Source organism: Battus philenor, unplaced genomic scaffold (genome assembly GCF_028537555.1).
Source record: "Battus philenor isolate CCGP_79_NKW_IND1 unplaced genomic scaffold, ilBatPhil1.0.hap1 SCAF_23, whole genome shotgun sequence".
Taxonomy (NCBI): domain Eukaryota; kingdom Metazoa; phylum Arthropoda; class Insecta; order Lepidoptera; family Papilionidae; genus Battus; species Battus philenor.
Genome location: NW_027181686.1, coordinates 3200201 through 3216879, shown reverse-complemented (window position 1 = coordinate 3216879; position 16679 = coordinate 3200201). Strand labels below are relative to the sequence as shown.

General features: G+C 33.0%; 2 protein-coding genes across 2 annotated transcripts; both read left to right on the top strand.

Moving 5' to 3' along the window:
* Window positions 1-8236: 8236 nt before the first annotated feature.
* LOC137924354 (sn-1-specific diacylglycerol lipase ABHD11-like) lies at window positions 8237-10428 on the top strand. The gene is made up of 2 exons (XM_068767749.1): window positions 8237-8530; window positions 10057-10428. Exons 1-2 carry the CDS (start codon window positions 8237-8239, stop codon window positions 10426-10428), a joined length of 666 nt encoding a protein of 221 aa, XP_068623850.1.
* A 1134-nt stretch (window positions 10429-11562) lies between these two features.
* On the top strand, window positions 11563-13507 carry LOC137924353 (sn-1-specific diacylglycerol lipase ABHD11-like). The gene is made up of 3 exons (XM_068767748.1): window positions 11563-11772; window positions 12112-12479; window positions 13363-13507. Exons 1-3 carry the CDS (start codon window positions 11563-11565, stop codon window positions 13505-13507), a joined length of 723 nt encoding a protein of 240 aa, XP_068623849.1.
* Window positions 13508-16679: the final 3172 nt, after the last annotated feature.

Here is a 16679-nt window from a genome sequence, read left to right as displayed (position 1 = left end):
TACTAATATTAATATGTGTAATTAAATGTTGTTGATACTTACTCAGGAAGCTAATTATTGTCACATCCTTGTTGAACTATATTCTCTCAGCAGAACAGCCTTCCGAAACAGTGGTAGCTTCCTGTACAGCTGACAATGCCGACATTTTATGTTAATTGACGATTTGAAAGTGCTTGTAACAATCTTATTCTCATAAAGAAAACTTTGATTTTGATTTTTGATTTAGTTATTAACTAAAATCTTGAAAAGTAAGTATGAACAGTTATAATAAAATTATAGTATTGCTATTGTTTTGGCATTAAGATATTAAGTTATGTGAGGTGAGACTATTTTTTTTCTCAGAACAACATTTCGAGTGAAGTAAAGGTTAATTGTATTGTGGTCTAAAGCATCGGCTCTTTGCCGTTGTCCATTTTTTCTTTTTAACTTATACACTAGAATAATATTTAATTCTTAACTTAAAGTAAATAAGTAAAAACAATTAATAAAAGTTCGTCAGTTTCGCTGTACAGATTAAGTTTGAAGACTTGTACAGAAATAGGCTTGTTGTGTCTTAATATTATAAAATGAAATGATGTTATTTATAAACTAAATAAAAGCTTTTATTATTTACATTTCTAGTAACTCGCACAGTTTTATACAAATACACGATGATTATGGCAATAATAATGATGGTCAAACTGGGTAAATTTTGGTAACAACGGATCATCCCCCGACTTCAGAAACAGAGGTCGGGCAAGATTTATAAGTTTAATCGCAGTTTTTGTTCTGATGCAACATTTCAGCCATTAGACGTCTTCTGCTGGATACAGACTTCTATTATAACTTTCCAAGAGGATCAATTGGAACTGGTATTCAGGGTAAACGTCGTACGCTGCGTTTGCCTGTCCATGCTCTCCTTTCCAGAACCTCAAGGACTTAGATCATTAATACTATACCACAATGAATATCAGATGAATAGATGGGTTTTGATGAAGTAGTGTAAGGATTGTCGGACTTTTTTCTTTTAACTCATGCAAGGGCACTCGAATTTGATCTGAAGCTAAGACTGCGTTGATGAGTTTATAAGGATGATCCTCCCGTGTACTCCAGAATTGAAAGGTCAATTCTGGAATACACGGGAGGTCCAAACTTCAGTTCGATTGTTAACAATTATCTATTTAAAAAATGACTTGTTATATCGTAATGTTACTATTTATTGTTTACAGCAGCGTTCCCAGGCTTGTTTTTTGTGAGATCACTTTTAAAGTATAGTTATTTCCGAAGGATTCCCTGCAATTACATTTCTGTCATGTTGCACGTCAGAACAAGCGTTATGGACGGCAGCAGCGCTATGCAAGTCTTGACACTGTAAAAATCCCTGAGGTTCTTAAAAAAAATATCTGCATATCGAAAGGAGATATTCTATCGTGGATTCCCACCTACGAAATGTGAAATCCATTTTTTTGCCACGCTGATGTAGACCTCTGTCAAGTCTTTTGTGGATTGCAGCGTATTCTCCTGGACCACTAAGAAATATTGCTCCATATATCGAGTATAATTTCGTATAGAGAGTATGCTGTAGAAGTGTAGAATCTCTCTGCTGGCATGACGGTGTATGATCTTGCCGCAAAGCTACATATTTTATTTCTGATTTATTGATATCAAGATCTGGGAAATTGAAAAGAACTCTTGGAAAGTCGGATGCTTAAATTTCTTTTATCAAACCGGTATCCATAATTAGCGAGTTCGTGCTGTTTGCAGCTGAGCCAAACTACCGACACGGCGTCTTTTTTAAGAATTGGGATAAGATTGGTTGCCACGTCAATTGTCTGATATGTCGACAACATATTCAAGCCAAATATGAACGAGCTTGAATAATCGAACGTTGGATTCGCTACTGCGAATTTGTGTAGCTCGTACGACACAGCTAATTTATTATAAACTATAGGTATATTTATTATTGAAAAAATCAAAGAACATTCTTGAATCCATTACCAATTCCAAAATTTAAAAAAGCAGTTTAAATTTCGTTAAATTACTTGTTAATAGTGACTTGTAATAAAAGTGAATAATTAATGTTACTTTGATATTTAAATATATGTAGCGTATGTAAAGCACGGGTCAGTAACACTTATCGGTATACACAATGAACGGAAAACAAGCGATGATTGCATTTTTTATTGTTCGTTTTACGGGGTATAAATGTGATTTTTTATAAATCGATAATTATTGAATTTAATTTCTTTTAAATTGTCTCCAATTTATCAATTATCGAATCAAGAATGAGAAGTTCCGTAGGCGAACAAATGTTGCCAACATAGCCCATATATTATATTTCAAAACTATGTATGGTAACACTGCTTTTTATGATAAACGTTCCAACCTCTTCGGTCGGTTTTTTAGATATCTCTACCTTTACAACACTCCGAATAGCCTAACTCAATACCGATTGGAAGCGGTCTGCATTATGCATCTCCCGACGGCGTTAATAAAGGTTGTCTACCCTCTTAACGCTTTAGTACCTTACAGCCTCAGCGGCCATGTGTTGGTTACTAGCCGCCACTTATACTTGCCAATCCGCTGGACCATGTAAGTTTTACGGATATCATATTTCAATTGATCTCATAGAGAAATCCCGAGAATTCCAAACAGTAAATCTCTATCAAATTACTATTTGTTATAAATATTTGGTTCGATTTTGAATCTTATGTGATAGTTTTCTATAGTTTAGGTCCTATGATAGGCGCAGTACACATCCTAGAGGCTATCTTATTTACGGCTTGTAGGATCGTGCTTCCAGTTTTGGCCTATTTTTTAAGGAGCTGCAGATTATCATAGCTTAACCCAGGTGCAAGATTTTTGTTTGTATGTTTTGTAAGTTAATACAAAAAAACTTTTTCGTACGTTTGATTATTAATGAAAGTATCCGAACGCGGGTTAAATGGACCGGACTTTCTACGTTTGTCATTACACTTCTCAGTGCCGCGCTAATGGCTCTCTCTTGTCTCGGTGCATGTTTATGATTGGGGTAGACAACTGAATATCACTTAAGCGATTATCACTTTTTATTTTGTGTTAAACACCAGTTGTAATACCTATTTTGGTCATAATTAGTGATTCGTGTCCTACAGGAGTTATTGGTGAAGGTCAACTTTGTAAACTTGATTGACCATTTATTTATTTCAAGTAATTGTTAAGGTATGGATGATTAACGGTGTCCATAACTTATTGAATTTTCGATACCTGATTGTTTAAGGAGAAATATTAAATTAATCACTTTTTTTCAAAAATGACTACTGATGTGTTTTCTAAGAAACTAGGTTATTTAATAAAAGAAACTAGGTTAGCTATATATAGGTTATATAAAAATTTTTGAACCTTATTTTATACTTGTTTTTAATTTTAATAGATTCGTATTAATAATTATGATTGATATTTGATATATTTTGTGTTTGGTTGAGTCTAATTTATACAAAGCGTAATTTATAAAAAAAATGGCTGTATAAACTCAGTTTATATTGTCTATACAAATTCAATTGCAGGTTAAAGGTCTAACTGTCTGTCGGTTTGGTCTAAGTAGAGCGTGTTGGGGCAAAGTCTAATATTAATACATTTACTACAAAGTCTAATACACTTCGTTACCATCCGCATGAATTTTATAACATATTGCTATTAATAAGTAAAGACTTAAGTTCATGTAAGCAAATCGGTTTATGTTACGTATACTCCTATATTTTATTCTGTAAGTATTATCCCGTCAAGAGAAATTAATTTTTTTATTAAACACTAACTTTTTGGTAGTGTTTTTGAAAGTTATAAGATTGTTTGAATGATAAACAGGGATTTTAAATATATATTGATGCATACACAAACAAACAGGGCATGGCGTTTAAATTTTATCGTATGTTGTAATTATGGCATTTATTTAAATAAATCGAATTGTATATGATAGATTAATGTTTGATTGTGGTCACAAACAACATTTCTATTTTTCTTTAAGATACCAATGATATATATTTAGCGAAAAATGATAAATTTTGTCTTGTTATATGTATGCATATAGCCATCATCGCTGTCAACGGTCATTAAAACTTTTAATACAAAACTCAATGTATTTTTAAATAATTCAAAGCTAAAAATATTGAGTACCTTCGCATAATTTTTAATAGTTAAGCAATATATACAAAATAACAAAAAAAAGCAATTAAAAAGCAAAATATTTTTTTTTGTTTCATAACTTCATATATACTCAAATAAAAATCTGAAAGAAAATGACCTAGTGTTATAGTACCCGTAGATAATAAAATTAGAAAAAAAATGTATATCTGTTTGCCAGTTATATTCCGAAAACAGCAATACATGCCATGCTTTTTTGTTACATTGCTATTAAGTTTTATTTAAAATAGATTATAATTTCGTAATGAGAATCATTGCTTACATTATTTGTTTTTACTGTTCAATGAGAAGGACATTGCAAGGTTAATTTATTGTGTTGCTTACGATTCGTCTGCTTGTCCAGAAATTATTCACATATTTTTTAAAAGTTTAGGTATATTTAACTATATAGGTGCCACTTTGTTTGCATTTTGCAATCTCATATACAGTGACATAAAGTTGCTATAAAAATGTTAGGACTTATGTTCAAAAAACTTAAACACGTAGTTTTCACAGTCATCTTTCAATATTACTAAAACAGGTGGACAGATTAGGCCTTTAAAGTGGGTGCATTATCATCTCCCAGTTAAACAATCTTAACTTTTGCTTTGTAGCTCTTCTATTGACTTATTTCCATGTTTGTCTCCCATCTTCGAATGGATGGTTCTCTCCGGCGATAAAAGCTCATAATAAACAGCAAAATATCTTTCCATTCCCATCACACACAGCATCAACTTACTGCAACTTTACTCTGGTTTCGCCGCAGTTTGTGAAGCTTGACAGATCATCGACCACAACTTTTTCACATGTTCTTGTCGTACGTGTTCCATTTTTCATCTCTCTTCATTTTTAGCCGATCGACGCTCACTGCAATACATAGATGAGGTAAGGCAAGGTATACCATAATCGCCGATCTTGGCAGGGGGGTTGGCTATGATATGCAAAGGATGCTGCTACCAATCCTCTGGAAAACTGTGAGCAGTGGTGATCTCATATAATTAATGCAAAAAGTATGAATTATATAAGACTGTATCCCGGGAATCGAAACCGCTATCAACGATCGCAAGTTTTAGGCCTCTGCCGCTTGACTACCAATGCTTCATCACCAGTTACCATTACCTCTCAATAAAGAATCACAAATGAGTACACACGTCGTTAGCTTTCTTTCAGTGGGCTCGTGCGGTACCCAAATATATGTTTTGTGGTTAATTTTTAATTCTTCTGCTACGTTGTAATTATTGAAATGCCGATCTTGATTCTTTTTTTTTTTAATTTCTTTAATTTTTTCTGTAAGTATGACTAGAACGAGGTGCATCTTTGATATTAAAATTTCCGTATTGAAGATGCTTAATCGAATTTTATGCGACTTTTAGACCACATTCTTCTTTAGTGATTAAGCAAAAATTACGAGAGTAAGGCAGGAAAGAGATAATGCATTAGCCATACAACACTGATCCTGCGCTGATACAATCCTGATCCTACCTTCAGATTTCCATCTGTTCTCGTCATCCTCGATCTTTTCATAATTCTTCAAGCAGTGTTAGATTATCAAGTAGTGACTGCTAAAACTATTTGTCGCGTTTCGATCAGAATTCCCAAAATTTCTACGGCTATTGCTTGTGCCATTACCTACAAGATGGTATAAAGTTATAGACTAAATTGTAACTTATATGCTTAAGTTAATGTAAATAAACCTCGAAACATTCCCTTGAACTTAAACTTTGATTCACTTTAACGAGCCGGTAGACACGACGTGGGTAAATCCCTTACCACGCGGAACAATGACATAGGCAAGGTCGCAGGGAGTCGCTCGATGCGGGCAGCGCAAAATCGGTGATCGTCATGTTTTTTGGGGGAGGCCGATGGCTTGCAGAGAGCGTTTCTCGGCTAAACTTTGAAAAAAAGGCTGGAATTTTCGTATAAATAAGAAAATATTTCATAATCTTCTATTATACACTTTTTGTACTAGTTACCTGCCAAAGCCTGTTTATCACACGCGCTGAAAATCTTAGGCTTTATAAAATAACTAAGGTCGGACTAGAAACACAAGTTAAATTCAAAATAAATTGTCAGCTTAATATAATGACATTTATTATAAGTAATCATAAAACCTTGACCTTATAATATTCAAGGTTTTATAAGTTAAATCCTGCGCGTTGCACTGCATTTGCAATCGCCACCTTGAGATCTCTTTTCTCTGTCTCTTTCTTTCTTTTTTTTTGTCCTGGAATTTGCCTAGCAACTGTTCTCCTTACTAGAACAGTAATAACAGTATTACTGTTCTAGTATGTACAGATGTATACTTGCTAGGATGCACAGGTAAATGTAAATTATCACTATTTTACACCTTTCAGACTAGGGCGCGTTTATAACACTCGGATTTTTAAGGCGAAAACTGCCATTATAGCTCAATCTGAATCTTGTTTCTATTAAATTCATCTCTTCTGTCGTACGCAAGTGGTAAATTTAAATAATCCTATAAGGATTGAATTCCTATTAGGAATAAATACATAGTTCTCGGAGTATAAATTAATGAAATGATATAAAGACCATGGTCAATATTATGGTCTATCTATTATAACTGTGGTGGAATGGTATGGTCTTAGAAGAGACAAATAGTTTATAACTCTATTAAGATCACTCTGTAGCTAAAATTATAAGCGCTCTATCTATTGTATCTATTTAAACATACGGTAATACTAGCAACACTGTAAAAGCTATGAAACTCATTTTTTACCAATAATTTTGATGTTCAAGGTACAGGCTTCGTATAATTTGGGTACCCTTGTGAAAATTTAAGTAATTGTGTAACTTATCATAGTTTTAATTAATATTTAATATTTAATTAATATTTAATTAACGCTGTATAATTAAAATAAGTATTTTTTATAAAAAATACTTTTGAATTTGCATTTGAAGTTATAACAACACAGAATTGCTAATAAAATTTAATCCGGCGCAGTAAAAAAAATCATATTCTGTTTTCCCAATATATCATTATATTCAGAGATATTGCATTAAATTCAAAACAAAAATAAATCATATCTAATATCGATACACATATGAATGATAGACAATTCCCGAAATAATATTTTGGTGCAAGACAACAATTAGAATAGCCTTTTAATGAAAATGTTTATATACTATATGTTAGGTTTAACAATAATAATACCTAATCGAAAAAAACGGTAATTTATGGTACATCAATGTAATGTCAAGGTAAACAAAATTTTTCATGTGTTATTTTCTGTAACTGTTAACACTAGTACCGTGTACACTTCGTATTGCTGGCTCCTACGACCACAATACTTTTATGCTTAGTCATTCTTGGGCGTTCGAATTCAAATTTGAACGCCGATTTGTATTAGGCCGCCTTCCGTGATATGGTCGTTGCCCTTTGTGTCAGGGTCGTGTAAACTGTAAATAAGCTTTGTACATATGTGAATACACCTTAGATCATTCATCTTTCTCTCTAACGCTCATCGAAGGAAGTTCTGATATGCTCTCTGGTGGAAATTCATTTCCGTCCGCTAATAGTATGCACTTGAATTAACGAAAAATATTCGAAAAGAAATGGCAGGGATTCCAATAGCTAAAACGCACAAGCTTCTTGGGTATACCTTGAGGATATCGTATTCCAAAAAAAAATATATATCTTCCGTTTATTAATTACAAATATCAAGTACCTGTTAGCATACTCTATATTAACCATTCACGATAATTGTTATTAAATAAAAAAAAATTGTCATTTGAGACGATTAGCGAATCAATAGAAAATTTTGCCTGTATACTTATAAATTGAGTCGATAGGATAAGAAAACATTTCTCAAAATGCATGGCAATCACATTTTGGTTGCGTCAGTTATTATTTGTTTATATTGTTACTGTCAAGGATACGTCAATAATATAAAGTTAGTAGAATGTTACTGATTCGAACATAAATTGCTTTACTTTTTTATTTATCAAAATTGTATATTTTAAAATTATGGCAAGAATTAATCAATCCTACATGCGACAAAATTTAAGCAGGTTAAATAATAATACATTTAAATGCTCCAAACATTGTGTTAGAAGTGCAGTAAATTTATCCTACAGGATAATGGATACGGTTCTAGCCACACAGGACGATGCGCCTTTGATCATATTACACGATTTGCTAAGCAACAAGAAACAGTGGAGCAGTATTGGCAAGACGATTAATAATTTATCAAAAAGAGCAGTGATTACAGTCGATCTGAGAAACCATGGCAAGAGTCCTCATACAAGATCGAATACTTATGAAGAGATGACGGCGGACTTGCAGAAACTGTTACAGAAGTTATCCATTGAGAAAGCTTATTTCCTCGGTCATGGGATTGGGGGCAAGGCCACAATGTGCACGGCGTTGTTGGCGGTAATTTAAAACGGCATATATTTCCTGTAGCGTGGAACGAAATTTCCTTTTTTAAAACATTATTTATTGTAATTTATTTTAATTAGTTTACCTAGATTTTCTATGCCTTTAAGATTTAATAACTTTCACGAACAAGATAGTTTTTGCAAGTTTTACACATACCTAAAAGATCATCACCACGTACTGACTCGTTAAAATATCTTTGGAACCATTAGACATAAAGACTTAAAACTTTCTATGAACATTCATTTGCTGAGTATAAGTCAGCTAAAATTTTACGAAATTCCTCCAGCAAGGGTGGTTAAAGAAGATTTGCTTAGGTATAAAACTTGACCAGAATTTTTTTTGGCATGTTAAAAATTACACCAATAACAGACAATGCGGTACAAAGCGAGGAAGCGGGGTAAGGCTAGCATGTAATGTAGCTTATTAAGTTTGCTTGGAGTCGAAGAAGTAAAGTAAAATGTGCGTTGGTCTTATATACTAAAAAAAAATTAGTGTTGTCTTTATTTTATACTATGCTTTTAATAACAGCATCTTCTATGAGATATGACTTCAGTAACATTATGTACATATAACAGGATGAATTATAAAATATACTTTAGAATGGTACACTGCCGAGAGAGAGAGCGATAGAGAGAAAAAGATTTTCAGAGCTCCTCTTCCGCAACCGGAGATGTCAAGTATCGGAGGAGTTATATATACTTAACCTTGGGGCCGGATTCTGGATGATTCGCTGCGAGCATGTACTGGCTAAGCGGGAGGCGCGTGAGCGAATTCTTCTCACGTGTTAACGTAAATAACGAGTAGTGGGCTGCAGCTTTGCCCTAAGGCGTAAAGACACTAGGCCTCTGCCATTTAAAAGTACGGTAGTATGCGAAGATTTTCCTTTAGTTTTTGTAAAGGGTATCAGAAACCATGAGGTTTTAGCCGGTAGGAGTCCGGCATAAGTAGTTTCCGCTATCGAAGAGTATCTCATCTCAAAAAAATGTCACGCTCTTTTGTTTGTATTATTTTTGGTCAGTTACAATACAAAATTTACGTTAAAAAATCTGGTTGCAAAATATGATAACATTTTTTGCGGTGCTAATATTGGTATTAGATTTAAAAGTCTTAAATACAGTTTGCCTTTCCAGCTTTATGGGTTATAGAAGCCGTTAAGGCCGTATTAGGTCGTATTAACCGTTGAGGCTAATAAAAGCTGTGAAGCCTTAGAGGTTGAAAACAATGATTAGATGTAATATATAGATCATCAACGAATTCGAGGATCATTTTTTCGCATATGAGAAGTGTACGATATGGCAATCAATAGTGCTACGCTCGTAAATATCAACATAAAAAGATGACATTAAAGATGACATGAAAGAGAACCGCTTGGAAATATTATCAAAATCTGATACTTTCCTTATATTGGACGTATAACATATATACCATACGTGAGAAACGATTATATATAAGATGGAAAACAAATCTCAGTAGTCTAGAGTAACATTTTAATTTAGTAATAAACTATTTATAATTTTTAGCCCGAAGCTGTAGCCGGCATGATGATTATTGATATATCTCCCGCTTCCTCTCCGAAACAGTTTCAAGATCTGTACGCAGAGATTCTGACTTCAATGAAAGAAATAAAATTTAAAAGCGGCTCAACGTTGGTCACTGCAAAAAGCGAAGCTAAGAAAATACTGAAGAATTCTAAATTTGACGACCTAACCGTGGACGTGATTTTATCCAATATAGTTTTAAAAACTCACAATATTGTCGGCTGGTCTTGCAATCTCGATGTTTTAATAAAATATTTCCATTATGTGGTGTCGTTTCCGAAAAATTTAAAAGGGAAAATATATTACGGACCAACAATATTTATCGGTGGACAGTTATCTGAATTTTTACCGTAAGTAAAGCAATTTGTGGTTTGTTAAAATTTTTGGTAGATAAATTTCATGAAATAATTCGTTACTTTGCGAAATAAATCAATTTTGTTTCAAACTAAGATATTTAATGGAATCAGGCGTTACCTGCTCAAATCAAGAGTTAATATGTGAAGTTCATGTAATCGGTATGTGTTTTACTTATTCATGCATATCTTCTCCAAGTTTTTACCAAGTAATTGACCTTAACATAAGTGCGTAAATGTCGTGATCATTAAAAGACGTTGGAGGAAGGCCATTTCGAGTCGATCCTATTGAAAATTTCTAGAGGAGGCCTATGTCCAATAGTGAACGTCTTACGGCTGAAATGACGACGATGGTGATAATGAGGATGATAGTATAGAAGAAGTTTGTTCTCATGTAAAATGAGTAAATGACTTAGGGCTATAGGGGCTATAGGGGCATAAGCATCTAAAAATTTATCAGGGTAAATTAATGTTTATTTAAGTTACACCTGTAAAAATCTAATTGCTCCTTTTGTATTCGGATCTATATTCAAAAGAAATTTAGAATTGTAATTTATATTGATTTGTTATCATATTTCGTTTTCATGTATTATTACAGACCCGACGACCTGCCTTCAATACGTGATTTCTTTCCGAAATCAGTGGTCACGTACATTCGCAACACCGGACACAATCTTCATCTAGACGACACTAAGAGTTTTCTTGAAATCATTATACCACTTCTTAAATAATATGAAAAAACATGCATTTATTTAATTATACCATGACGTTACGTATGCAAAAATCCGTACAATATGGCGGGAAAATTAACGAATTAAAATTACATTGCGAATATAATACTGGCACATTACAAATGGCCTTTGTCAATAAAAATTAACTCTAGTGACACTGATAGTGCTGTCCTAAATGTCTAATTCATGATAATGTAAATACACCAAATAAAACGTTTTGAAATGGAATGATTACTTTGTTGTACAGAGTAAATTTCAAAACATTATTGAAGATAAAATGTAGAATAAACCTTACGAGATCAGCTGTCAATTTAGCATATAAAATCCATGGAGGCACGAGCCTTGGAAGTACGCCGGTAATAGTTCTGCATGGGTTGTTAGGATCCAAAAGGAACTGGGAAAGTATGTCGAAGAAGATTGGTGAGACCATAGACAAAGTGGTAGTCGCTGTAGACGCCCGTAATCATGGAGAGAGTCCGCATCACGACAGTCATACATACATTGAATTGGCATCTGACGTATCAAATCTTATGAATACTCTAAACATTAAACAGGCAGATATAATTGGGCACAGTATGGGAGGAAGAACCGGCATGGTATTGGCACTTACTGAGGTTAATATTTTAGTAAATAAACTAGAAAATTAGTACCGGAACTTTAAACTGCGAACTTATGATCACTGGAAAAATAGAAAGAGCGATCACAAGGCCGCGGCTTGATACGCTGGTCAGATCATCGGCAATACATGCCGCTGAACAGGAGGGGTAATATAGTGCGTCACAAAGTTTCCAAAAAGAGTCACGAATGAATACGACGGGAGGAAGAAGAACTGAAAAACTAGTTTTGGATCAATTAAAATCAGATTTTAGGATCAATAAATTAGCTTTTAGAATTAAATTTATGTAGAGTTTTACATCTTATATTTGATTTAATACGTACACGTTTTGTTTTAGCCTACCAAAGTATCAAGTCTGGTTGTAGTTGACATATCGCCTGTGTCGACTGCGGGAGCGCTTAATGATTTTATACCTAATCTATTAAATGCAATGAAAACTGTATCATTTGAGGGAATTTCAAATTTGAATAGTGCGAAGACGCACGTTAAAGATAAATTACTAGAATCTAAAGCAATCGACTTGGACAGCATCGGTTTTGTTCTGATGAATGTTGGAGTTAAACCGGACAAATCAGTGGGATGGTTGTGCAATGTTAATGTATTAAGTAAACATTTTATGGACATTGCCACGTTTCCGGACTTATCTGGGAAGGTCTATGATGGTCCGACTCTGTTCGTGGGCGGCGGTGAATCACCTTATATACCGTTAGTACTCATTTTAACCTTTTTTATATAGGAAATATTTTATTATTGTTTTACAAAGTGTTGAAATGAACTTAGGCACTTTCACGACCTATGATTTATTTCATAATTTATGTTCTATTCCCTTTGACATTTATAACTCGCCCAGGATTTAGCTGATAAAGCGTAAAATGCTGTTCATCTTAATCTTTACGTGGACCGTCAAGCCGTCATGTTCTATAATCACTAAGGCTATTACCCGCTCCTTGGGGTAAACCAGTTTCACCATCTAAACCCCAGTTACACCAGAATACATTATATTGCTTTTGAACTTGTAATTATTGGTAAATATAAGCATATCAGTAGTACCAATGATGAAAGAATTATTTTAGATTTACCCTGTGCCTGTGAGGGCTCAAGAGACTTCGCACTCTTAAAATTTTATGAACGCCTACATATAATTTTTTTTTTTCTCTTTAATAATGTGATTATATCTTCTTTGTAATGCTTTACCGCGCAGAGTAGTTTTGTTTGATTACATTTTAACACATTTTTTCGGTTACAATCGTCGTCAAATATTTGGTCATAGGAAGGTATTTTAATTTATTGTGAGGTTTGTATGAGAGAAGAAAAGTGATTTTTCACTATTTTCTTAGCAAAATTTATAAGTACATCCTTTGTGCCTTTATGAAAACATAAAAAATTAGAAAAGGACAAGTTGATGTCAAGTTTTGTGCTAAGAAATATATATATAGGTTTTTATATAGATTTACCTAAATTTATTTATCTAAATAAAATATTTATAGAATCTTCTATTAATGTTTTCATTTTGGATTAATTAGCTTATAAATGATTTTTTACATTAATGTAATAATGATATATTAAATGGTAAAAAAATTTGTTATAGACCATCAGACATTGACGGGATAAAAAAGCTTTTTCCCAAGGCCGAGCTGAAGTACGTGGAAGACGCTGGTCACAATGTTCATGCTGAAAGCCCGTCGGAGTTTCAACAAATTGTAACACATTTTTTATTGCGAAATAAAAAATAAGTATTTTGATTGAAATATCCATTATCCTTAAACCATGGCATGCTTCTTATGACTTATTTTGTACAGAGTATGATTGGTTATAAATGTAAAAGTTTTACAGCGGTGAACGTAATTTATTACAAAAAGTATTAAAAATCTTATACGGTAATATCAGTGGTAGCATAAAGAGTCACTCAAAACTTTTTCTTTTGGAAAGGGATAGGTCAATACCTCCAGGTAGTACGAATTCTGCAACATATTGTAAACAAAAAATATTTTATTAGAATACGTAGTGATCCATATTTTAAAAACGCTTTTTCTTAACATTTTTTCTTTGCTTTATTCGTTAATTCTGAAACCATTGATTTTTATACAATAAAATAATTGATACCAAATGGGTTATACATTTACTCCTGTAAAGATTTTACACCTTTTTACATAAAGATTTTGATAAAACAAAATTTTGAACGAATTGTTTTCAAATTTCAAACAATTACTCCTAATTTTTTTTCCAACGCCTATAAAGGCGTTACTTGTCTTTGTTTGCACCCCATCACTTTATGCTGAGTGGTCACCTAACACTGAAGACCATAACCAATCATATATAATGTAAGTTGTATGTTGAGTAGTTTGCAGTGTACAATTATTTACGGTACACTTGCGATCGTAGGTCGCGGGTTTGATTCTACTAGGGATACAGTGTTACATAGTTCACCTTTGTAAATTAATTACGTAGAATTGTCACTGCTCACGAAAAAGTTTTCATAGGATAGGAAGCAGCGTCTCGTACATATCACAATACTACATTGCAATCGCTAACCCGTCTGCCAAGCGTGGTGATTAAGGTATATCCTCTCTATCCTGTAGATATTTTTGGGGAAGGCCTGTGCCTCGCAATGGCCGTCTGTGGACCATGTAACCTGTACATGTTTATAATGCGCTCACTACTTTGTATCGTTCTAACGAGCATCGGTATTTGATATCGCTTTAGAGTGCCGCGGTGTTAGGTGGTATTTAAAAACTGCGTAATTATTATTATGATAAATAGGTATGCCGTCTTTGTAGATGCCCTTAGTAAATCAACGTAGTTCATTCTTTTTTAATAAATAGTTTCACAATAAGAGCTATTTAATTTTAAACCATTCCAAATGAATTAACGTATGTTTACAAATTCATATGCATTCAAATTCAAAATATATTTATTCATGTAGACATTTACACGAACTTTATAATCGTTGATTATTTTAACATTACAAGTAGTTAGCTACTACCAGCACGGATCTATTAAAATGAACCGGTCAGAAACTCGAAAAAAAATTTTTTTCAATGTATATTATAATATCAATCATGTAAATGAGTCAACACATCCAACAACAACCAAGATCCACACATTTCGATAAACGAAGAACTCGTATGTTACAATATAATTTATTTAATAATATACTTTTAAATTTAGATTTAAAACTAAAATACGAAAGTCTAAGTATCTCATGGAACTTTATTATATTGTACTCGTATGTGTACACCCACACCCATGAAGGATTTGTTAATTTTTTGAAGACGAAATTTAGGCGTTTTGGTTTAGGTTTTAAATCATGGCACATAAATAATATGTTATTAAAAATATATTGCGAAGCAACTTTCAATTGCAATTTCAGGAAAAACATTTCTCCAGGAAGGATTTTTACGGTAACTAAAATGAAGTATAAGCAAATTAACGTATTAAAAGAAAGAACATCACAGGGTGTATAAAATATATTTGCTTTTGTAATAGGCTGACAGATCTGTTCTGTCACTCGATTTGGAATTTATGTTGATTTATGGGATAAAATCGTACATGCAATAGATGTCGATTAGTGTATCCCCCATAGATACTTTTGGGGGAGGTTTATGCATTGCAAGGGTCTTTGGGCTAAAACGAAAACCACGACGATAGAGTTTTTCTAATGTTTTGTATAATTTAAAAACAAAAGTTTTTAACAGTGATTTAAAAGTACATTGGCAAAAATTTTCAAAATTCTTTGTATTCTTTTAATATCCGAAACAATTTTTTGAAATGTAGAAAATGGTGAAGTAAAGATCACTTTACTAGTGTTTGTTTACGGTTTCAAGAGCTTACTTTTTAACAGACGTTCGGGTTAGAATTATTATTTATATTTATCAAAGAATTTTCTTATGAACTGTACAGAAATAGTGGCAATTTGTTTGCATTTTTATTTAATAAGCTACATTACGTGAAGAACTTGAGAAACTGAACTATAAGACTGTAATGAAAAATATTGTCGTTAACACGCATGTCTAAACACAAATAAAGGCAAGCGATTTGATTAATGATATTTAAAATAAAAAGGTAATAAACGACCGGCACGAAGTTTGAACATACATCAATCAATTGTTTATTTATTCTACAAGCAGATTTCAGTCTGATGGCAAATATACCGTCATATTTACATAGATAGATGATTACATTCATGTTTCGAAAGAAAATCAGCTATTCTTTTAGTAGTATATTTATTTAATATTTTGCGTTAATTTTGACTTCGGATCATGTAAGAAGAGCACGATTTAATTCAAAGTAGTAACAGATTCAGCTCGCCTATATTGGCACATTTTAACTTATGCTACTCCTTAAAATAAATGCACGAAGGCTTGAAATGCATTCCATTGCCGTTGAGTTTGGTAATGGTAACGATTAGGTACATGAGCACCTTAAACCTTAAAAGATGGTCGTTAGACGAGACCTTTTGCACATTGATGTATTAGGGGAACCGGAAGTAATGTCGCTTTCTTAAGTTAAATTCACACGACAACATTTTTAACAAGTGTTTATTTCTGATCATCAATATAGTCACCTTCGTCATCAACATCCTTTTACCATCTAGTATAAACAATTTCAATGCAAGTGCGGTAAAAATCAATTGGTTTTTCTCTAAAATATGTCGACAGTACCGACAATACTTTCTGGTACCCCTAATAATATTGTTACAGGAGGTGATACTTATTTTTTTAGCATACAAGAAATAAATCTAAGTGTTAATGAGTAAACGATTCATTGTTATTCAGAATATATTAGTTATTTTTACAGTCTATGCATCGTATCTGTAGAATAGTTATTAGAAACAGTGCCACATCCCCGCTTATTCGGCATCTTGAAACCGTTCGAAAAGTTCTATGTTGCAAGGGAAGTACAATC

Bases quoted from the DNA above. Each gene is read 5' to 3' on its own strand.
- LOC137924354 (XM_068767749.1), top strand. From the start codon at position 8,237: ATGGATACGGTTCTAGCCACACAGGACGATGCGCCTTTGATCATATTA. The intron at 8,531-10,056 runs GTAATTTAAAAC...TATAATTTTTAG, and splicing joins TGTGCACGGCGTTGTTGGCG to CCCGAAGCTGTAGCCGGCAT.
- LOC137924353 (XM_068767748.1), top strand. From the start codon at position 11,563: ATGTCGAAGAAGATTGGTGAGACCATAGACAAAGTGGTAGTCGCTGTA. The intron at 11,773-12,111 runs GTTAATATTTTA...GTTTTGTTTTAG, and splicing joins TGGTATTGGCACTTACTGAG to CCTACCAAAGTATCAAGTCT. The intron at 12,480-13,362 runs GTTAGTACTCAT...AATTTGTTATAG, and splicing joins GGTGAATCACCTTATATACC to ACCATCAGACATTGACGGGA.